The sequence below is a fragment of the Trachurus trachurus genome (genome assembly GCF_905171665.1).
Source record: "Trachurus trachurus genome assembly, chromosome: 12".
NCBI lineage: Eukaryota > Metazoa > Chordata > Actinopteri > Carangiformes > Carangidae > Trachurus > Trachurus trachurus.
Genome location: NC_139908.1, coordinates 15333562 through 15357324, shown reverse-complemented (window position 1 = coordinate 15357324; position 23763 = coordinate 15333562). Strand labels below are relative to the sequence as shown.

The following is a 23763-nucleotide window of genomic DNA, read 5'->3' as shown; positions in this document are numbered from 1 at the left end:
ATGGGATGGGAGAGTGAGCTTAGACAGCATGGGTGTCCAGTTCACACTCGCCTCCATCTGCTGAGTGATATCGAACACACACGGCTCCTCAGGGACTGATCTGATTGGTCAGATGTTATCACTCCGACTGCGCTCTCTTGTTTTTGTTGATCATTTTTCCAGCTCCGTTTGTCACCACAGATTTATCTATTGCTATAATGACATACCGACCTGATGTCCTGTTTTATTGTTACACTTCTGCTCTCAAACTCAAGTTAAACTCTGAATTCTTTATAAGGTGAAAATTATGTGTTATACATGTTTTGACTTGAAATTCCATTTGATTTATTTCTTATATATTCTTAATATGACTATCTGTTTATTTGGTAGTAAGTAGTTTAACTTATTAGATTTAAGTTTCACTAAACAATATAGATTACAGATATGACCCTAATTTTGACATCTGACAAACACAGATTTTCCTTTCCACACCTGTGTGAACCTGCAGGGTTGTGCTAGACATTTCAAGTTTCAATGCTGACACAGGTGGCCACAGACAACTCGCTTGAGCTTTTTTTTCTTTTCTTTTCTTTTTTTTTGCATTATTTGTCTTTGTTGTTTTTTCCTCTCAGGTGTTTTGCAGTGTATTTGCATACCAATCTGCACAACGTTCATTGATGGTAGCCTAATGGATCCTGGCAAATATGCAAAATCAATGCACAGAGAAAAGTTTGCATGTTGGATGCACTTTATTGCAGTACACTTTATTTAAAGTCATTTATCATGTGTTTTGCAATAGTAGAGATTTGACTTGGAAAAGCACAGGTGTTATAAATGATGATTTTGTTTTGTCAGGGAGCCAACATGCAAAAATAACAGAACTCTGGAAAAGGCCAAGGTGAATGGATTTGATGCCTTATTAATATTATTAATTACACAGTGGTTCTCCTATCAGGACACATCAAAACCATCAAGGTGAGGCCGTGTAAACAGACCAGACTCATGTTCAGTTTGGGGTCACAGCTGCACAGATGAGTTGCTGCGCCCACACACTGTTTGGTTTCAAATAATACAACAGCAACAAAAAAGTTTTATGATAATATTTGTTGTACAAAAAAACTAAGGCCACTAAAACTCACAGTTGTGGCTAACACTTTTCACCAGCCGGTCATCTAAAAAAAAAAAAAAAACCTTTTCACCCTGTGCCATAATTAGGCAAAATATTTATTTGGTCCATTACTTCGTTTTATGATAAAATACTTGTAAAACACACAATATTTCCATCTACCTCTGTATTTATAGCTAATTTGCAAGAGCTAGCATACAGTAAACTTAATGCTTTTGCCTTTTTGTCTTGTTTTTAACTATTAACAGACCTCATTTTGAATATTTGTCGAGCTACGAACAAATTTAGATCCAGTGTGATGAAAAACAATGAAAAACATCCCATGTTAGCTAGTCCAGCTACTAGCTACAATATAAAAAGCCTAGTTATAAATGCACTTGTGCTATTTAACCATTGTTAGTAAGGCACTAAAACAACAATAATACATCCTCATATTACAGTACTTGTCTTCACAGTTTGTTTGTTTCTTTTATAGCTATAGTATATCTATGTATTAGTTGTAGTATCTCTACAGGTGTGACTGCTCACACACTCACAAACTTTGCTGACCCACAAGAAAAAAACAAAACAATTAATCTTTGTTTGGTTGTTTGTTGTGTTTTTTGACGTTTCATGATTTGAACTTGGTGCAGCGCTACAGTCCGGAGACGAGGCCTCCCAGTCCCAGTCCCAGCACAGTGATTTGAAGCAGCTGCAGCGACACAGCCGACCCGAGGCGACCACCGCCTGCCGTGAGGAGTTTGGCATCTCTGGACGCGGAGACGACGCGGCTGAAGGTCGGGTGGATGTGCCTGAAGTTGTTCTGCAGAGGCGTCACCTGCTCTGCATCCTCCTCTGTGGAGAAGATCTGAGAGGTGAACTGAGCCAGCTGTAAGGGAAAATATAAAATCGTTAGGCCTATATTCATACACTGAACCCACAGAGCCATATTATTATATAATCTGAAATGACTGTGGAGAGACATACTTGAGACCATGAGATGTAGATGGGGACTTCATACATGGTCCAGACCACCACTTGAGAACATGGAGGGGTGGTGAGGCTGCCGTAGTAGCGGTAATACTGAGTCATGTTGTGTTTGGGCAGAAGGCTCATCAGTGGGAATGGCTTGATTTTAGTAGTTTGGCCTTAGGAAAAGGATACACAGCAGTGATTAGAGCCCTTACAAACATCACAAACGACATCTAGAAGTTATTTTTTTGTCCTTTTCCACAAACCTTTGTAAGCTACAGAGGACAGTTTCTGTGATATGTGTCCAAAGTGCACATTGTCTGCATAAACAACCTGCAAGACAAACAAAGTCAGGGCGTGTTTATATATGAAAATACCTACACTATATGAGATATAGATTTGACAAACTGACATCAATGAAGAATCCAAGCACGGCGAGGCCTGTGGGGTCGCCCAACGCAGCTGTCAGGTTTGGGTAGATGGACTTCATGTTGACTATGTGCATCTGGATTGAAACATAAAAGCACATGAGGCAGCATCAGGGACTCCGCACCACGCACCAGTCTGCTGCTGCTGCTACGGGAGGTTTGTAAACTGTGACAGTGCAGATCTGTCTCTACTGACCGTAGGCTACTGTACCTCCATCGGGTATCTGCGTCTGTCCACCGTGTGCTCCGAGCCGTTGGTGGCCAGGCCTCCCCAGTGGAAGTGCACCTGGATGGTGTGGTACACATCTGGAAGACCCCCGCCGCTCACCGACATGCCGCCGCCCACCTGCAGCACGACTGTGAGGCAAACCAGAAAGAAACAATCACCCAGAGACACACAACAAGAGCTGTTGCTAGGAATTCTGGGGCCCCTGAAAGAATACTAAAGTGGGCCCCTGACTTTTCCACTTTTTTTCTTAGACTACGTATGTATTATCATTTTTTATAGCCTACTTTGTTTTGATGCTAATGCAGCATTACTATGAGTATCAGTCAGGGTCTTATGCAGAATAATTCAGTCACACAAAGATTAGACTACTGGTTTTTTTTGTGGGACCAACTGGGCGCTGGGCCCCTAGAATTATCATCACCTTCTCCCCTATACGGCCCTGCACACAACACAACAACACAACACACAGGCTGAGGACGGTGTCAGCGGGATATTCACCAGAGTGTCCGTCGTTTTCAAGCGTCCAGTGGCCGGTTTGGGTGAGATCGAAGCCCTCCAGATGTAAAGAGCCCAGAGAGTCGTTTCTGCTCATGTGCTGGTCGAGGTTGATGGGAGAGTGGTGCTCTTCAAGTAGAGGGTGGCATGATGGGAACGTGTCTCCCCATGAGTAAGGGTCTGAGCAATGGAGACGGGATGGGAGAGAAGTGATGAGTTCACTGGGTCCTGAGACAATTATCTGATAAGAGTTGAAAAAGCAAATCTCTCCACAAGATCCATTTAGTAGCTGTCACAAATTCTTCCTCGGGAGGAAGTCGCTTTCTGTGTTGAAACTTAAATTGAGAGGTCTTTTAACAATCTCTCCCTCTGAGCTTTCAATCACACCACCCTCACATTGCACAGTTGTCATGATATTATGTTTAAATTCCCTGTTTTTCCTCATTTTCAAAGTATTTTTTATTGGTTTTGATAGTTTCTTTGTGGAAAACTTAACAATTTAACCTCTTGAGCCTTGTATCAGTTACTCAAATGACTCAAATCCAGATGTTACCGCCTTCTGCTCTTTTCACAATCTGCTCATTCCTCATGAAACCTCTGTCCGTGGGTCGCAGGAAGATGTTGCTTCAAACCAAAAAAGGACTTTAATTGTATAAAATAACATTAATTTAGTTCAGTCTTTTCTAGTGCACACGTGAATTTCCTGTCTGTGTAGTTTTAAATAAATAAGTAGTTGATATGTCACTTACCACAATGTGGCTCATTGTAACAGTAATCGTCTGGAATATAAAAACAAATAAATTCTGTAATTAGCTTGAATTCAATTGGATTTACATATGAAATATTGTTTTTTTTAATGTGGCAGGAGACAAAAGCAGCAGCCTCACCTGATTTGGCGTGAGAGAGCAGAGTGATGAGGAGAGCAGCGGTCCAGATCATGGTGGGGTCCGAGGGGCCGCGGCAGCAGACAGGTGTCAGCGTGTGAGGTAGACTGAGGAGGAGCAGAGCCGACGTGCTGCTGCTTTTAAATGGGAGCGGAGGTGAAAGCTGAGGTTTACTTTTCTCCTGGTCGGATCAGTGAACCGTGTCATTACCAGTCCGGTGGTCTTTTTTCTGATTTTCTTCTGATCAACAGGCTCATTGATGCACAGAGAGCCTCACCCCTCCCTCCCCTCTCCTCTCCTCCCTCCCCTCCCTCCCTCGCTGCTGCCAGCATCGATGCCCAGTGACTAGTAACGAGACGCATTATTCATCTCCTGGGAATCAGAGCAGCAGATTATACAGTTTAACGTCACCGATGATGGAGAAGAAGTGGAAATCCCACCTGTGTCATTGTGTGAGATCAGGTTTACTTTTTTTTTTTTTTTTAACCTTTAGGTTTTTCCTCTCAGCTCCTGTCGTTGTCCTCCACAGCGAGACATCAAAGTCCTGTGAGTGAGTAAATGGAGGGGCATAAATTATATTATATAGTCTACTTTCTCCTCGGGTGTTTTAAATGTTTCCAAAAATAAAAAAAATATATAATATTGAACTAATGTTGTGGCGCATGACGTGGTAGTTCTGCTGCCAGATGATTTATCCAACCTGGTTTATATAAGAAGCTCTCCTGTCTGCTCCTTCAAGGCTGAAGGGTTTTAAAGTGATTTTAAATGTCTCCACTGTCTCATAAATTCAATCATGGTCTTGACAGAGCAGCTCAGCGTTAAGTGTTGCGTCTCTCCCTTCCAGGAATAGATTATGTGATTGTGTCACTACTCGGCCCGTGTGTGAACAAAGCCTCTTTTCTTAAGGGACAATGCTCTCCAGCAGGGTATCACTATCTCCGCTCCGCCTGCTGCCTTATGAGTCACCGTGGTGTCGCTATATCCGCTTTCTTTAAATTATCTGACTTGGTTTGATTGCTGTGGATTGGATTTATCCGACAACCTCCCGTCATGGGGGGATGGGGGGGATTTCCCTGCATCCCACCTTAATCCTCTTTGACATTTGGTCAGTGCTGGTGGAGGAATTCCTTCAGCCAAGTCAAAGGGACTCAGAGAGCAGCTAAATGTCACGATTGATGAGGTTCAAGGTAAAAGTTCAGTATGTCTTCAAACCCACTGAGGCATGAGTCGTCCTTCATGGTGCAATTTATTTGGCATTTGATTAGATGTACATCTACCTCAGAAAAACACAACCCACCGCCCCCCCACCCCCTCCCTGCAAACGAAGCATTTTTGTAAAATTTAAAGGCTATGAAATAAAAGACAATGAAATGTAACATTTGTTTGTATTATACATAAAACATTTCAAATCCATTGAAATTAGTTGTAACACCACCATAGTCTTTGCACAGTAACTACAGTGTAAATGCAGCTGTTGGGAGTCATGGGGCAGGTTTTCGATGCGTGTGGAAATATTAAACTATATGCAGGAGTCTTTGAGCCTATTGTACAGGACAAACTGTAGAGCTAAAACTTTCCATCAACAAAAAAAAAACAAATTAAAAAAAACAAAACAAAAAAAACAACAAATCTCTTAGCATGCCAGAAGATAAAAACATGCACTGCAGGTCAAAAAAGCAGGTTGAAAAATAAAAACCAAACAAGCTTGATGAGGAACAAAAGAAATCCAAACCAGTAAACCATCTCCTATACACACATGCACATTATATTTTCTACAAGTTATGAGATTTTGTTTGATGGGGAATCCACTGTGGATTGTCAATATGCCAAATAAATGGAGAAAATAAGCTTCAGCACAAAGAAAAATAATATTTATACATAAAGTACATTCAAACATGAGACACTCACGTGCACAGTCATTCAGACACATTTACAGCTGTTTTTCTAGAGGCAGATCAGAAGCGGTTTGAATGCTGGTGGCTGTGGGTCGACTCTGACTCTGACTCCCTCAGGCTTAGAAAATTCATCCTTGAGTGAATCAAACGATTGTCGTCATAACTCGGGTCTAACTCGTTCCAAATATACAGTTTACACTTTTCCATTATTACAATTTTTTTCTTGTTTTTTTTTTTTTTTTTTTTAAGCGATCCCACTGAGAAACAAGAATAACAACAGACCCATCAATCAACACCAGGACAGAAAAGGTTCACGTCTGCAGTCGGGAGACATCATCGTCTTTAGTAGCTGAAAACAAGCTTGATAACTGAGACAACAAATGTAGTAGTGTATGAAGAGTCACACAAACACACACATCAGGGATGGAGGGGCAGCATCCAAATGTAACAACTGAAAAATTACCTTCCAAAAAAAAGAAAAAAAAAAGAACAATAAAAAACAAAACCTGATTTAGTCGAGAGATGAGCGTGCAAAACACTGGAGTCACGAAACCTGGTTCAGTTAGCAAATATACAACTCCCCTGTGATGATAAATATCAACACTGGGGCTGCCTGCATCATTAACCGATTAAATGACTTCATGAATTTAAATAAATCTTTTTTTTCCTTTTTTCTTTTTTAGATTGAATTAAACCGGATATCGTCCATAATCTTCACACATACATTTGAAAAGCTTCATTGCTTCCGCTCGCTGATCAGTTGGGGGATCGGGCTGCGTCTATCCCACAATTAAACAATCGAGATTACAGCCTGCAGTCATAAATTATCATCAAAAAACAAAACAAAAACAAAACAAAACAAAAGAACACAATACCAAACTCAGTATTCATCAGTACCACAACATTCGTTGATACATAACGCCTTGTTTTGGCATTACCTAATAAAAACCCTACGGGAGGAATCTAACTGTACCTTCTTTCAAGGGTTAAACCTCTGAACTACGAAACATCTTTTGCTGCAAATATGCGCTATAAACCTGGAAGACGGCTTCATGTGTCGGAGCAGTAAGAAAGTGAAGAGACAGAAGGTTTTTTTTTTTATGGAGCGAGTAGAAATCGAGATCTGGGACATGCTGGGACAGATGAGAGCGTTACTTTGTAGCCCGGAGGTCGAGTGATCGTTACAGATGTGCCCATTAAAAACGACAGCACGGTGCAAAGAAAGAAAGAAAGAAAGAAAGAAAGAAAGAAAAGAAATTACGGACGAGGGACAAAAGCTGGCTTCACTGTCCGTCTGTCACTATTTGCCTTGTGCTGGACAGAAACACACGAGTATTACAAACTGGACTGGCACAGACCTGAGGGGGTTATTTACATCAGGACTTCTGGACCGATCAGGGCCAAATCTGAGATGTTTCAAAAGCTCCGCTGAGTCCATGCTAAAAGTAAAAGTGCAGCTTCCTCAGCCTGAATGTAGTGTTTGTTTGTTTGTTTTCTTCTTCTCGGTACAGAAACAGTCTGCTCTGCTCCCTCAGATCCCAGTGTCTCAAAAAGAAACAACAAAACAAAAACAAAACAAATCAAAAAAGCACTCAAGAGTCCGACTGAGCAGTCTTCAGAAAGAGGGCATCCGTCGCCACCGTGACGCCTCAGACATCCGGCTGCTCCGCCTCCTGATACGTCTGTATAAACTTCATCTCTTAGTGTCTTTAGATTAAACGACACAACGCTGCGCTGCGTCGCCTCCCGTCCGCAGACCACCGCGCTCCTGACCTTCCTCCGCTGGCTGGTAAAGTCCTATACCACGGTGCTGAGGGAGGCGCAGTCAGGAGGCGCGGGCGCGGGGGCGTGGCCGTCCGTCGGCGTGTCGGGCCCCACCAGGAGCGTGCTGCTGTCTATGGAGTCCTCCCTCTCCTGAGTGGCCAGCGCCGAGCCGGGCATCATGGGACCGGAGGCGTTGTTGGGAAGATCGCCCTGGAGACCGTCTCCCATTGTGCTCATCTGGCTCGGCACCATGGAAACCCCGCTGTGTCCTGAGGGCGACAACAGAGAGAGGAAGTGAAAACTTTTCTTTTTCTGTGCATGATGATGATTAGGGCTGGGAAGATACGTTTTCTACCGATTCGATTCTTCTACGATTTTTTGGATGCCGATTCGATTTAAATTGCGATTCTACGATATTGCCGATTTTCTCGATTTTTAGTCTGTATTTTTAACACCGGTGAAACAGTTGAATGATTATGATTGTCTACAGACTATTCCAGGAACCATATTTCCCCCAGAAATACACATCACATGTAAGTCAGTTTTCAGCAGCAATATGTTTACTCTCTTTTCGAAAGCCTGGACTGCATAAAAGAGGCAAAAATAAAAGAGTATAGAAAAAACAGGCTTCTGAAACCTTTCTGACAAAATGAGCTATAGACTGAGGTAAACTGCTATATTTTAACATTTATCTGCACACAAATGCTGTAGGAGCCTATAGATTAACATAAAGTGAACTTAAACCCTTTTCAAAACCTGGACTCTCTGTATGTAAAAAAGGCGAACAAATGCACATTGCACAAAAAAAAAAAAAGACCCTGCGCCTACCGAGGTCGACGTAGAGGAGGCTGTCTGGGTTGATGGAGGCCTCGTACGGAGGCGGGGGGTCGTCGGGGTGCTGGATGTCTGGGTATTTGTAGGCTGCGTACGGCGGAGGAGGCTCTTGGAAGTGAAAAGCGCCTCCTTCTCCGTCGTCAGACAGATGAAGGGGGGTGAGGCCGGTGCCGAAGGCGTCGGGGCCGTAGTCGAAGCCGGGGACTCGTCTTCCAAGGTTGAAGTGGTGCACTGAGCGAATGAAAACAAACACAGAGCGCAAAGTGAAACGACTGCAACAGTTCACAACGAGCAGCCGTTTGAAATGAATATGAAAACTCATGTGCTGCTGTTAAATCAACTGAGACTAATTATAATGAGAGAGCTTCATTACATAACCAGATTACTATGAACCAGAGAGTCGTGTTGTGTACGTGCATGTGTGTGTGTGGCTTGATGCTCACAGTTTCCTCCAATCAGGGTCTCGATGCGTTCGCGCCGCCGCTGACGGAGTCTGTGCACCATGAAGAGCAGCAGAGAGAGGATGAGGAAGGACGAGATGCAGCTGACGATCAGCCTCATCCCGCTGGCCATCGAGTCAAACAGGCTGTTTCCGTCTGAGGGGGGAAGACGACAAAACAAGAACGTTACTCTATTGGTTTAAAAAGACCAGTTGGAGTCGTTGGAGTCACGCTCCTCAGTTCGACAAGTTTCTCCTTGTAGGTAGGAAGATTTGAAAAAGCAGCGGCAAAAGTCGCACACTTGACTTAACATTAAAACATAGTCCACGGACCAGTCTGAAGAAATACCCTGCGGCTTACAGTAAAACGAAAACTGTAGTAGATCTTAAAGGGATAGTTCAACATTTTGGCACATTGGCTCATTGCCATAATCCCTATAGTTTTAGGAGTAGGTTTGTCATCTTTAATAGCTATTTTTAGAACGGCGGAGCAGAGCCGCGAGCTGCTCAGAGCTACGCTACGGAGGCTAATGGGATTTCTTGGTTTCCCTCATCGAACACACAATCCAACAACTCCAAAACGCTCTCATGGACAAGTTGTGACCTGCACATTCACCACGCTATGAGATAATAACAGAATGTTACAAGACTGAGTTGTTTTCAAGGTAAATTCATGCAAAACCGCTGATGTGCAATGCCTTCAGGGGCGGTTTTTCGACAAGCAGTCTCTGCATTTACCTTGAAAACAACTCCGACTAGTAACGTTCTGTTATTATCTCATAGCAAGGTGAATGTGCAGGTCACAACTTGTCCACGAGAGCGTTTTGGAGTTGTTGGATTGTGTATTTGATGAGTTTGATGAGGGAAACCAAGAAATCCCATTAGCCTCCGTAGGTTATCTCTGAGCAGCTCGCCGCTCAGCTCAGCCTCCGCCGTTCTAAAAATAGCTTGCACCGACAATTACAGGTAATGCACCTACTCCTAAAACTATAGGGATTATGGCAATGGGCCAATTTGCCAAAAATGTTGAACTATCCCTTTAATGACAAGGTGACAGTACCTGGGTCCAGGCAGGTGAACTTGCAGCACTCTTTGGGGTCCTTGCGGAAGTGCTGGCAGCCCTGCGGCCGCTCGCACAGCGCAGCCACGCACATCTCCGGCTCGCCGTCGTGACACGTGCAGCTCAGACACGGGTCGTCCCCTTTAGGGGTGAAGTAGTAGCCCTCGTTCACCACGTTGTCTTTTATATCCACACACGTTTGCCCTGCGAAGGAAGTATAACCTGAAGACATAGTGCGGAAAACATCAACACAACAACTGAAACTAAATAAATATTGTTGTTACTTTTTAATGAATGTGGACAATGACTAAGTGAGCACATACTCCTCTTGCAGAGAAAGGGGAACTTTTTGTAGCAGTTCTCAGCGTGCCAACTGTGCAGGCCGCGTTCGTTCATGCTTTTGATCTGAAAGCGCTGCAGCTGAGCACAGAAGACGTTGTCCTGGGTGGGAGACGCCTCCCCAAAATTGGTCAGACCCTCGGGGGGCAGGAACACCTGCATCGACCCTGTTGAGTCATAAAACAGCAGCAGTTTAAAACACTGATATTGTGATATTCTGTCTATAAAGAGGCAGACAAACACAAATGTGATACCTTTGTATGCGACCTCCCAGCGGCCCTCCAGAGAGTGGTTCTGATTGGTGATCACATACTGGTAACCGACCCAAAACCTTTGAAAACAAACAGAAAGAGCTGAAAGTTACAGCATCAACTGGTCCCTACGAAGATGAAAAAAGAAAATACCACTTTCGGCCACTAGATGGCCTCCAATCAATATCAGAACCACCTACACTTCAACAGGCTGATACATTTGACTCTACACTGTAGCACATCAAGAGAAGTCAATAAGAGAAAGTCATTGATTTCAGTTCAGAAAGTGGAGTTGAAATGTTACATCTGGTCTCCAGTGTGTAAGACAAGGGAGGATGAGAGAGCAGAGGTTGGACATGGACGAGTACAGGGCCACAGGGCCCCCACCCTGTCCTCTACTTTTTGTTTGAGTGTTTTTGTCTTGTTTTTTCTGTTTTGTTTCTACCTATGTTTTGATAGGCATTTGTATTTATGATTTATGTTTATTTAATTTTACTGTGCAGAGACTCTGTTCAGAGAAGTTTTGGGTACTGGGGGAAAAAAACAGACAAGGAAATGTGTGTAACCTCATTTTATCTGTAATCACTGTTGCATTTCTTAAAATAGATTGATAAAGTGTTTGCAGAAAAGTGTTTCTTCGTGCAGCAGTTTTCTTCACAGAAACTACAGACTGTAACAGATACGAAGTGTGATCACAAGAAAGTATTTTTCACACACTGGTCACTGGTAAATGTTTGTAGGAAGTCACAAGATTGTGACTCAACCGCAGCGAAGTTCGGTTCTTTCAGAAACTCGAACAACGACACAGCTGGTTACGAACTCACTTGCACTGGTCTCTGCGCTCACAGACTTTGTCGTCAAAGTCCACCTCGATCTTCAGGATGAACTGCAGCTCCTCATTGGTCACAAACGTAGCCAAGGAGCCGTTGACTTTCTGACAGGTGTCTACGGCCTGCCAGTAGTTCTCGTTCCTCAGGTAGACTTTGTAACAGCTGGCCGTCTTCTCGTAGTGGTGCCAGCCGCTGGGGCATTTCTCTGCGGACGGAGAATATGCATTAGCGCTGTGGTTGGTGAAAGCTGCGTCCGCAATCGCTGTGCAGAATCGATAACTCACAGATCGACGTGCCATAATAAGCCGGGTGAGAGTAAAGTGAGATACTTACTGTTGAAGCGTACAGGCTGAGCCACACCGAGGAAGTCTTCTTCGTCGTCATAATCGTTGCCAAAACGAAACCTCTCCTCCTTTATAGCTGCAAGAAAATGACAAAAAGTCAAAATGTGTGGACGTGTTTTGTCCCCTTTTATATTTATTATGAAAAATTCTCGGGATCTTTTAAAAAAAAAAATGTTTTAATAAGAGCCCAGATTTGTTTATGTTGTGCAACCTGTTAAAAGCTTGTGATGTAATGAGCCACTGTCTGACTGCTCCCCTGTTTAAAGGCAAGAATAAACCGTTTTCATTTGTCTGAGAGCCTGACACATAAATAGATAAACCCATAAACTGCCAGTGCTGCTTATTTCTGCACTGGCTCCGTCTGGTATTTCCTCATTCACAATTATGATGAGAAAAAGAGCCCTGTTTGTGTTTTGTGTTTCATGTATTCTTGGACTCGTCATTGTGAACTAATGCGTCTCCGATCAATGACTCTTCCTGCGCTGAGGTTTATTACTTATAATAATAGGAATTTTCTCTTGACAACTTGACGACATGTACGACTCAGAAAAGATCAATGAGGAACTCCAGATGCAGATTTGAGGAAGATAAAAGCAGAACCAAGTCTTTAAAGACTGACAGTTTTACTTGTACTGCCATTTTAAGTTTACAGTGGTTTGGATCTGGTGTGTGTTAAAGATGTTACTATGGTCTGCACATGAAAATGTGGTGGGAGAGGTGACAGGCTAGAAATACCAAAACGATACGAATGTCAGTGATCAATACCATTACCAACAGACACATTTGACTTTACCTATAATAATAAGTAGGATGTTATTATTGATGAATCAAAATAAACTTTGTACTCCTGTGCATTTAACTCAGAAATGAATGAAAAAAAAAAAAAATTATATTAAAGCAGGAGCCTCAGTTTTCAAATCAAGAATTTAACTGAATTAAAAACTTTCTTATCTCCATCTTTAGCTCACACTTGAAATATTTCATTAAAAATAATCATGACACAGTGTTTTACTTTGACAACAGATACAGTTTCAGTTCTGCAGTCCTTTACTGTATGTGTTGTTCACTGTGGGGGTCTGTAGTTGCAACATGGCCAACTTTTATACAGCCTGCAATTTTTTTTGCTAATTAGATTTTTTTATAAGACCATTTCCTCTTTTCATGTGCTGACAATACAAGCTTGAACAGTTCCCTCTGCATTTGTGTGGCTGGGATTGGAGTGAAGGATTGCTGCACCTTGCCATGTTATTCAACAAAGAGCTAATCCCAAACAAGAACATTGATTTCCATGCGTGCTGTTGATTCAGCAGACAATAGCCCCTCACTGAGGCATGTGTAAACACTGTGTGGGTTTTTTCCTTGCTTCTCTCTATGAAATCACAGCCGCTCTACACAGGCAGAGATGTAACGATCGGCTGCCACTGTTTTAAATGAACAACAACACCACCACACATTTGCTTCTGAACATACAGAACATACTGTAAATTAAACCGACTTGTGGTTGGCAACTGTTTTATCTGTGGATAAACAAAGCAAACCAGAGGAAGTTTCTGCTTCCCCAACAATTCCTGCCTCTATTTTGTTGGCAGGCTCACAGCGTTAACTCACGGAGAGCACAACCGCTGCTGTATGGAGGTCACATGCTGGACTCAATCCATTCAATAATTCCCATTATGCGGTCAGAGATCTGGGGATAAGGTCTATCAGGATTTAAGAGGGGGGAAAACAATAGGATTTCGGTCAAAGGCTTAGCAGCGCTGCAACATCTATGATCAACAAACAGTAAACAAAAACACAGACACACACAGACACATGTGCAGCCACTCGGAATTTAACTCTGCCTCCTTCTGCCATGTGACGCCGTCGTCGGTGCAGAGCAGCTAATCTTGCATTGTGATTCACTGGGGGGGATTAGGGGGACTTTTCCATACCTGCAGACTTAAAACCAGGTCTGAACGACTTGGTAAAAGTGGGACATGTGTTTGGGCTCTTATTGTGCTATACACACACATTAGAAATATGACTGGGCTACTTTGCAGTTAAATTAGTAACGTGCATCTTCACTGGCCACATGATTCAGTTTTGATTATGATTCACCAGTCTACAATTCGATTACACGATGCATCTCGATGCATTTCAATGCATCATATCCTCAATTTTCTATGTTGCCACACATGGCCTTTTCATTAATTAACATAAACAGTCAGATAATAACATAGAATTAAACAGAAAATATAACTTAAATGTATTTCCATTTAAATGAACTCCTCCTTGGGAGTCTGAACACACAAAGAAAAAGAAAAGGCCTATCCTTCTTAAAAGGTGCACTTGAATCTTGGCATTTTGCCTTTAAAATTAAATAAATAACTGTCTCTGTATGTGAACAGTTTAATCAAAAATCGATTATGTGACATAACTGCGTCGATGCATCTTTGAAACGATTATTTTTGGCACCCCTAAGTTAAATTGCATTTGTTCTCTCACTACCACTTCTATATATTAGGCTTAAATGAAATGTTGTATAATGAAATGGCCTGTACCTACTCACTGTGTCCACATGCACCACTGAACACTAGCGACTATAGCTTGATTAAATCCCAGTGTGTCCTTAAGGCGCCGTGGCTGCGCTCACACCTGTACGCAGAGCTCTTCCAATCGCCCGAGTGTGAAAAGGTTTCTGGGTGTTGCTATTCTTTCCAGAAATCAATTATGTTATGGGTGTTAGGTAACAGAGTGGGTGTAAAAGGGGCTTAAGTGAGCTATACTCACGGGGACAGTCCATCTCGTCGCTCTTGTCCTCGCATGCTGTCCAGCCGTCACACTGCCAGGACATTGGGATACATTGCATCTTTCCACTGCGGCAGGCAAACTGCCCGGGGCTGCAGCGCTGCTCTGAAATACAACGAGAGGGTTCGCGGGGTCAAAACCTGCACATGAATAAGATCTTTTGATACAAGAGAAAACCATTTTGAGGCAGAGTGCAGCGGCGGGCTGAATGAGGGCACTTCAGTTTTTTATGGCAGGTGATAAGAGGAAGAGATCGTCGATGGAGTGAAACTTTGGGGAAGGGAATAAATTAATAAACAAGAGTGAAAGAAAAGCAGCGCTACCACCACAGTCAGCGGGAAGATCTGAGTCTAAACACATCAGCTATACAGTATAAGTGTGTCCAAACATATGATGGTGCTGAATGTGCCGTTAGCTCATTAGCTCCACTGACAATTTAATACACCATTCTGTTGTTTGTTTTGTTTTTTCATAAGCTTAAGTTTTGTGTTGTATTTGCAAATCTTTAAACCGCAAACTATTTCTTTCAATATCTGGATAATTGTAGTGTGGTTTTAGTTTGTTTTTTCGTGTTGTTTTTTACTATATTTGTAATTGTATGTGCTGAACCCCAAGAAGAATAGCCATTGCTCATATAATGAAGTAATGGCTGATGGGGATCCTAATAAATAAACTAAATAAACACAGAGACAGCAAAAAAGGAAAAAACAGATAATTAACAAACAGAGCTTAGAAAAGGCGAAGAAAATCCACAACAGCTGGTAACTCAATAGGTTTAGATTAGTTAACACACATTCAGAAATGTGACTCCACCAGAAGAACATTGTTCTGTCATGTCTGCAGGTTTGATCAGGCGTCGAGTAGCTTATCGTGTTAAACAAAACCAGACCAGGAAGAGCAAAAAACAATGGGAGTTTTGTGAGCGCGTCTTTAAATAACAGTTTAACGGCGGCGACAGGAGAAGAGTCTCAGACGCAGAGCAGACGCATGCTTCACTTCCACACGGGCCTCTGGTCTGTTTACATGCGTCTGCAACACAGTTTGTGTTAAGTGGGTCTCAAAGTCGTATGTGATTAACTTGAGAGATGCCTTTGTTTGTGTGGAGCCTGCGTCACGTAATGAATGACCCAGTCTACAGGAAAACAGTCCATGCATCAATGTTATTGATCATGGAATTGGAGAATGAACGTATTGAATTAATGTGGACACTATAATTAAGACTAAGAAGATTTGTTTATATGATATAATATTAAGTCGGAGTCTGACCTAAAAACTACGAAGGACTCTTCCTCCAGTGAAAACTACGTCTGAATAAAAGACAGTAATGATAAAACAAGCACAGGTGTTTTCAGTTGGATTTTTTCCATCACAGGAGCTTTATGCACAAAAGAAAAGAGTTCAAACTGAAGCAGCTGATTTATTTTCTAGCAGCAGAGACCAGACAGCCACTACACTGGAAGACATACAGCTTGCTTACCTGACAATAATCTTGCCAGAGCTAGCCGCGGACCTGAAACAAATAGAAACAATAGAGTGACTATCCTGTATGTCAGTGTCTTGACTTGAGGGCATTTTTTAAATTGCACTTGTCCAAAGTCAGTGACAACGTTCATCCTGTTTGTGCTGCTCAGTGCGTCGTTGTCGCCTATGAGGAAATCTCTTTATTTTCACCCTCAACAACTCTCTGGTATTCCTCAGTGACCAGTGATGTTCCCAGTTGCTTCCCCAGTAGTGGGTACAATAAGCCATCTGTCTCTTGGATGCAGGTGGTGGTGGTAGTGGTATGTACCTAGACCACCCTCTCACCTCACAAATATGTTTGCACTATTTTTTTACTTAGAAAAAAAGCTATTTTGAGCGCTATTTCAAGAATGGGACTGTTGTTTCAACTGTGGACCGGCTGGTGTCGAACAAAAAAACAACTTTTGTGACCCCACAGAGCCTCCGGTGGCTTTAATACAGTGATTAAAACTAATCTTTATTAAAGAGTTGAGTTCTGACTGATGCAAAAGACCGGTTGCTTGGAAATGCACTGGTGAATTCATTCTACTACAAGCAAGACTTCAATTACTTTTCTTACATTATGATCAAATTGCTTCATGCAGCCTGTGTAAAAGTTGAGCTTGACAACTATTCAGGCCCTCAAAAAACATACTAACAAACAAATTTTTAAAATTGGGGGAATCTGACCCTATTCTTCATGGCCACCTAACTTCACATTGTTCACCCACACTTAGCAGCCGTCCAACACAGCAGACGTCACCCTGTCTTAGTTAAAGCTAAGTGGATTGAGACGCATTACCGACCCGTCTCTGTCTCCTGGGATTGAATGTGTGTCAGGTTGATGGATAACATTAAAGGCCATGAATCCCACATACATTAGCAAGGGTCTGTGAATGATGTTAATAGTTAGAGAAAGTATGAAAAAAAAAATGCTTATTGCTTTTCCAGACAATAAGTCGATTTTCTTTGAGTGCTTCATAAGACACTGTAATTGGATGAAAATATCATCTCTCACCTTCACCAACTTACTATAGGAAAACTATAACCATGTTTTTAAATCTATCTTCCCAGCTAATGATTTTTAAATAATACACGTTGTAGTAAGACACGTTGCTTTGCTATGCTACCCGATAAAGCTAACTTGCAAATAGAAGTCAAGTCATATCTATCCACTTATTGCTTATTTAAAACAAAGCTAACCCTCGTTGAGCCTCTCATCAATGTGCTCGAGACTTAAAAATTCATGCCTCATGCTCTCTGATGCATCCGAGTGCTGCTTCAATAAAGACCTGTTGCCTGCACACATTTGTATTCATGCCTTCTGTGCTTTTCTGATAACTGCTGCTACTGCTGCTGCTGGAAAAATCCACGAGAGCAGAATTTATGCAGATAACCAGCAGCCCGCTGCTTTAGGTTATCAGATATTACACATCGAAGGCGCGGCTCGGGCATCTCCAGATAATAACAGCCTCTGTGTCTAAAGGCTTCGAGCTGAAGTGCGCTTCCCCTCGCCATTATCTGGACATCCTGCTGTTTGGGAGTGGACCGACTACCTGAGCCAGCTTTTGATTAACATAGCTGCACAAAGGCTCCGGTTTCCCTCTGATTTTACAGAGATTTCACAGCTCGCGGTAGGTAAGGGAAGGTGGTCAATAATGTTGTTTTCACCACTGGTAATTAACCACCACAAATCCTATGCAAGGTAGTGGACATGCTTGTTGACATGCATGCACACACTTAGAATACTTAGCAAATATCAGTGCTGGAGATGCACTAATGCATCTGCCCAAGAAGAATCCCATTATTAGGCTAATGACTAATGATGAATGACAAATGCAGCATCTCTGAATCACTGAGATGGGGTGGGAGCAAGGAGCAAGGAGGATACACTCCTCTCTTACTGAGGCTATTTCTCTGGCTTTTGTGATGTGAAGTCCACAAATGAGTGAACTAGCTACCCTCTGCATCTCTTACATAACCGAACAGAAAAATACAATAAAGACAATGAGACTACCCCAACTGAGTCCCACCGAAGTATAACGGCGCAGTGAGCTGGCCTTGTGCACACGCTGCTGCATCATCTCCAGCCACTGATGATTCACATCAGCTCTGAGGCTGGCTGTTAAAAGCAGTGAGTGGGTACAGGAATTCATGTCCATTTCATTGTATCAACTCGCATTAAAAACCAATGTATTCTTTCTGCAGTGTGTGGAGGAAGTCAGAGCGGGTCAAACTCCTAGAAAAACTAAGCCGTTTGGTTTGCAAAACAAGAAAGACATTAATCACCAAGACGTTTATCACATTTTTCCTGTCAACACTTTCAGTTCGTGTTAGCACTTAATGTGCCAGAGTTAATATTAAAGTGGTAAACAGAGCTGCTCTTAAGTGCAGAGCTGTACCTACGAGGCAAATCATTAGAAAACACTAATACTGGTCATTTACAAATTAATTTAAATGAGTTCCAGGGGCAATAACTGAGATTTTTTAACTGGCTTCGATTATGAAATCTATCTGCAGGGGAGTGAAATCTGTCTGTTCCCATGGCACTGGCAGTGTCCTCTCTTGACATTTTCCTCAGCATTTTTATGTCCTCCACATTCACTTTCCCCTGGTTGACGATACAGCAGAGCAGCAGGAAAGAAATATAGCAAAACATTTCAGCAGCCAAGGTGAGAAAGTCTTGTTCACGAGCCAGGTGCATGTAGAAGGTCAGAGCTGTGTGACATCGACAGCAGGAAATAATCTGTGCTCTTGTAACTTCTAATTGCCGATGGCAGACAGGGTGATAAAACTAGTTTTGAAAGTACTGAGCTTGGCAGGACTTGAGTTTCAGCAAATTTTAGTTAATTATTCTTATCATCAATAACAAAATGCTTCACACATATTTTAGTCGAATCGTGTTTTCCTTATTTCAAACAAATAAGCCAGGGATTTGCTCATTGAGCCAATGAGCAAATCTCTGCTTTTCTAAATCTGACGGGAAATTATATGCAGACAACTAATCACCAAAGGGTGTTACACCAAATTACCACTTCTCATTTTAAGAAAAATACAAAGTGTAATGGATGGAATGTTGTGCCTTTAGAAAGACGACATACGACGACGAGGGTAAATGTCCAAAATCGATGACTATATGCTGTGACTGTAACAAATAGGATTGTTTGAAAACACAGGCACCATAGTCTGCCTTTAAATTTGGATAAACTGTGTCACCCCTCTTACCACCACGTCAATAATAAAATCTATTAAACATTTACTTCACTAAATATTTAACAATTTGTAGCCATCCTCTCCATTTGGGTCAGAGCGGGTTAAACTGTTATAACTGCAGAGGATCAGGTGAACAAAAGCATCTGACTGTTGTTGGCACATGATGCCTGCCAGAAGATAAACTACAGCCAACTTTTTGTGGAGAACAAACAGTGATGAAGTAGCTGCCAGTGCCACAGACAATGAACAAAGTTCAATTGACTTGTTGCACACATTTAAGAGAAAGGGAGATGTGAATCTGGACCATGTTTACACCATGTACTGCACTCTGCTACGTTTATCTGGTTTTGCAATTCATTTTCCAGATGTTCACCATTGTTAGATGTGTTGAACATCTACAAACTGAGTTTACAGTCTGCATTGATGTAGTTCATTGCACCCGACAGACTATACACCAACATGTTTTAAAGACCACATTCGTTCTGACATCCATGTCTTCGTATCAAGGGAGCTCACCACAGAACATACTTATGTGCCAACTACAAAGCCAACAGCCCCATCATGGGTATATTTCTGCTTTTGTGTCATAACTTTGCAGCATTGTAGGGATTTAAAGATAGCATAAGAAAATTAGAAATCTATGGGTCACAATATTTGCATGGCAAACTGATACTGACGCTGAAATATCAATTGATCATTCTCCCATAGATGTAGAACATTTCAACTCAAACTTTTTTCCTTTTACAAATCTTAAAAAGCCAATTAGAAACATGGACATTATGCACACTGTCAAGTATATCTGGATAAAACCTAAACCTTAGCCTTAAAGAGCAGTATAGTTTGCTGTTGTGGAAACCAGGTAAATCAAGCGCCAACTGGATGTTGTTGTGAGTGTCTCCTGATCCATTAGGATTAAAAAAAAAGGGTCTGATTCTGTGACTGCAAGACGGCTAAAGCATAAAGGTACAGGCGACGTGTTTCATGCTTACCGCTGCGCAAGCATTTTCATTGAATTATGTTTTTAAAAAATAGGATTATTCTGGGCCTCAAGCTTTGGGGAAAGCAGCACTTGATGTGCACCAGCATGCTCACCAAACATACACACCCTCCCTGAAAAACTCTGTGCAAGAAAACAGGTATAGTTCCCTGCAGGATCCCTGGCATGAAGGCCACAGCATCACCCAAACAACACGCAGTGATTTCAAAATACTCAAATAGACAGACAGAGCCTTCACTTCCAGATCAACTTATATAAACAAAAGGTCTTCTGTTTACTCTTAAACATTAGAGCAAACCCTGAATTTGCCTTTGAAAATATCATTATAATTAACAACACTCAAATGAGCCACAAAGAGCCTACTAAGCCCAGGAGCCAAACCCTCTACACAAATAATAATAAAAACATAAAACAAGGGGCCTGCAGTGCTGTTGTGTGTAATAGGTTTTCCGGGCAAGTGGTTACTCATTTGGATTGAGCCAAACAATACATTTATTTTATCCATGAGCTGAGCTGATAGGAGCTAATTAAATCTACACAACTGTCAGGATCACAAGACTAGACCTAAAGGAGACCATCCTTGCTGCTTAACTATACCTGGAGGGCTGCAGTCTAGTCAAAGGAAAAACAACTGAGGCAAGTGACCTAAAATCATTTGACTGTTTGGTTCATAAACCATTGGCATTTTGTGACAAATGTGATACCAGAGGAAGGCTTTAATGTGCCAATATTGTGTCTGAAGCAGTTAGATTAGTCCACAAGACAAAATACATGCTTTGTTTACTTGTCTAGGGGGGTTTCTATTGTTCTAATGAGCCATGTGTTGTCTCCAGTTCTTGGCACCTGTGACATGTGATTATTTATCCTGCGATACGAATTAGATCATCTTGATTTGTCAGTGTAACGATAATCCAAAGCATACTCACACAGTCTCATGAGAACTACATTACTGTGTTGATCAGTTTGATATGTCTAACTGTGCAGATACAGGGTGAATTGAAGGGTAAACAGACCTTTTTTAAGAAGGTACCCACCTTTAATATGTCAAAAAAATAGTATGTTTACAGCTTATTCACTCAATATTAATAGGAGTCAAAAGTAACTACTTGCTAGAGAGGCAATGGTCTGCATTTGGAACAGCATAGGACAAGGGTAAATGTCCAAAATCGATGACTAGCTATATGCTGTGACTGTAACAAATAGGATTGTATGAAAACACAGACACCATAGTTTGCCTTTATATTTGGATAAACTGTGTCACTCCTCTTACCACCACATCAACAATAAAATCTATTAAACATGTACTTCACTAGACTTTCACAGCTGAAGCAGTGACTAACCAAGGGATGTACCTTTAATATGTCACAGATATTAACAGCTTATTCCCTCAATATAAATATATTAATATGAGTCAGAAGTAACTACTTGCTAGAAAAGCAATGGTCTGCATTTGGAACAACATGAACAGCGTTAAGTGTTTATTTCCTGAAAATAATAACGAGGCTGTGTGAACTGTGCAGTTAAATCATTAAGTGTTGTGGTCTAATGATTGCAGACTGCTGGTTTAAGTTGGCCTATTTTCATGAAAATGTACTGCTTCCAGTGCCTGCAGCGTGGCGGCAGTCCACACTGGCCCGGCGGCGGCGGCCGTGGCACATCGGCGGGTGTAAAAACCACCGGAGACCGTGGTCTATCCAGGAGGCCTCACCGCCGGACCCGCCGCTCTCAGCTGTAATCTGTTCGCCTCACACTTCCCCAGACCAGCCCGCGGTAATGTAAGCAAAGGGGAGAAAAAACAACAACTTGGATTATTTATATTTACCTGTCCGGGGTGGGTCCGTTAACGTGAGGACGAAGAGAAGAGAGAAGAGGACGAAACTGCTGCTGTCAGCCTTAGGCAACATTTATCCTCCATTCATAGTAACTCCTCTATCCAGAAATTTAAAACATAGACCGAGGATCTTGCTGCACCGCCGCCGCCCTCTTCGGAGTTATAACGTTAAACGCTTTACACAGTTTAAACCCATTTCTGTTTATACGTTCAAAACACCAACTAACGCAGGAAAAAAATACCGTAAGTGAAACATAGTCGCGTCGCCCAGAGGGGAGGAGGGAAAAAAAACAAACGAAAAAACAAAAACAGACTGTGGTTAATCTGGCCGAGCAGCTAACGTTTAGTAGCTAACTGGCGCTACCGTTGACGTCGTCCGCTTCTCTCTGCGCCGCAGCTGCTGCTCGGTGTGGAGCGGCGCGGATCCAAGATGGCCGCGGCCTCTCATCACAACAATCCCAAACATGCAGCACACACACACACAGACACAGGGCTATCAGCTGGAGGAGCTACCGGGGGGGCGGAGTCAAGCGGATTAAACCCCGGTGACACTTGATAACCAATGTGTATGTTTGGTACCCGATTAGATATTATGTGATAAATCCAACCCAATATAATATCACTGCGTGGTGGCGGTCGTAACGACGACTCATGGCTGACGCAGTTTATTATTTGACGTGACCCCCATGCCCCCATGCCATCCATCACTCAATAATAATACACAGAGATAGGCAATTTGAAACACTCATGAAACTGGATTCAGCCTTTTGCCATTTGGGATCATTGAGAAACCTTTGCAATAAAAAAAATCATAAACATGCAGATCTAATAACAGGTCTCTATATAATTAGCTCTGTTTAATGGTTTTCCTTCCCCTTTTGGCACAGTTCTGACTTTTTTTTTTACTTTGAGAGACAGCCTGCAAGACAATTATCATAATGGGTGAGTGAGTGAGGAAACTGGGAGAGACTTTATGTCTTTAACAGCAGATTGAGGGACTTATAGCAACAATATGCACATCATGAATCATCATCACTCCATTACAATCCACACAACCACTGGGCCTCATCTACTCGTGAAATTAAAGCTGTATAAACCCTACAAATGCAATTCATAAGTGTTATTACAGTCAGCATTTAAAGCTTCCTCTTTGGCTCACTAATTCACCTCAGATAGTGCCATCAAGTCCTGATCACAAGTGGGTTTGGCTTGCATAAACATATTAATGATGAAGCGTTTCACTAAAATGATGATACATTCAGACCTACCATTTGTCAACAATCTCATTCAAGTTTTGAAATGTAGGCGTATGCATGAGGATTAGAACCACATACGATTTTTCATTTTATTTTTAGAATTCCCGGAAAAAAAGTCAGAATAAAAAAAACTCTGTGGCCCTAATCCTTTTCTGTAGAAACTGATTTTGAGTATCAGAAATGTATCTTTAGAAAGGATGTTTTTTCCTGCTTTAAATCAATAATCATGTGCTAATATAAACCACTGTACTTATATATACGGCCTTGTGTACACTGTAAAGTTCGGCTGATGTTAATATAAAGCTGAGTGCAGCTCAGAAAGGAAACACTG

General features: G+C 42.0%; 2 protein-coding genes across 5 annotated transcripts; both read right to left on the bottom strand.

The window, feature by feature from the left end:
• Positions 1 to 799: 799 nt before the first annotated feature.
• Positions 800 to 4310, bottom strand: car15 (carbonic anhydrase 15). Its single transcript, XM_083984275.1, has 8 exons — positions 4096 to 4310; positions 3958 to 3987; positions 3212 to 3388; positions 2696 to 2841; positions 2469 to 2561; positions 2323 to 2389; positions 2072 to 2232; positions 800 to 1973 (listed from the first exon to the last, which is right to left on the bottom strand). The coding sequence occupies exons 1-8, from the start codon at positions 4145 to 4147 to the stop codon at positions 1740 to 1742; spliced, it is 960 nt and encodes a 319-aa protein (XP_083840401.1). The 5' UTR covers positions 4148 to 4310; the 3' UTR covers positions 800 to 1739.
• Positions 4311 to 5460: 1150 nt separating this feature from the next.
• dgcr2 (DiGeorge syndrome critical region gene 2) lies at positions 5461 to 22655 on the bottom strand. Of its 4 annotated transcripts, none has more exons than XM_083983443.1 (11): positions 22168 to 22655; positions 16113 to 16145; positions 14618 to 14740; positions 11838 to 11924; positions 11499 to 11709; positions 10678 to 10754; positions 10408 to 10590; positions 10085 to 10306; positions 9029 to 9181; positions 8580 to 8816; positions 5461 to 8020 (listed from the first exon to the last, which is right to left on the bottom strand). In XM_083983443.1, the coding sequence occupies exons 1-11, from the start codon at positions 22247 to 22249 to the stop codon at positions 7785 to 7787; spliced, it is 1644 nt and encodes a 547-aa protein (XP_083839569.1). In that variant the 5' UTR covers positions 22250 to 22655; the 3' UTR covers positions 5461 to 7784. The 4 variants fall into 4 exon arrangements, with proteins under 4 accessions (XP_083839569.1, XP_083839570.1, XP_083839571.1 ...); XM_083983444.1 differs by having other exon boundaries at positions 10085 to 10288; positions 22168 to 22654; XM_083983445.1 differs by lacking the exon at positions 16113 to 16145 and having other exon boundaries at positions 22168 to 22654.
• Between the last annotated feature and the right edge of the window lie 1108 nt (positions 22656 to 23763).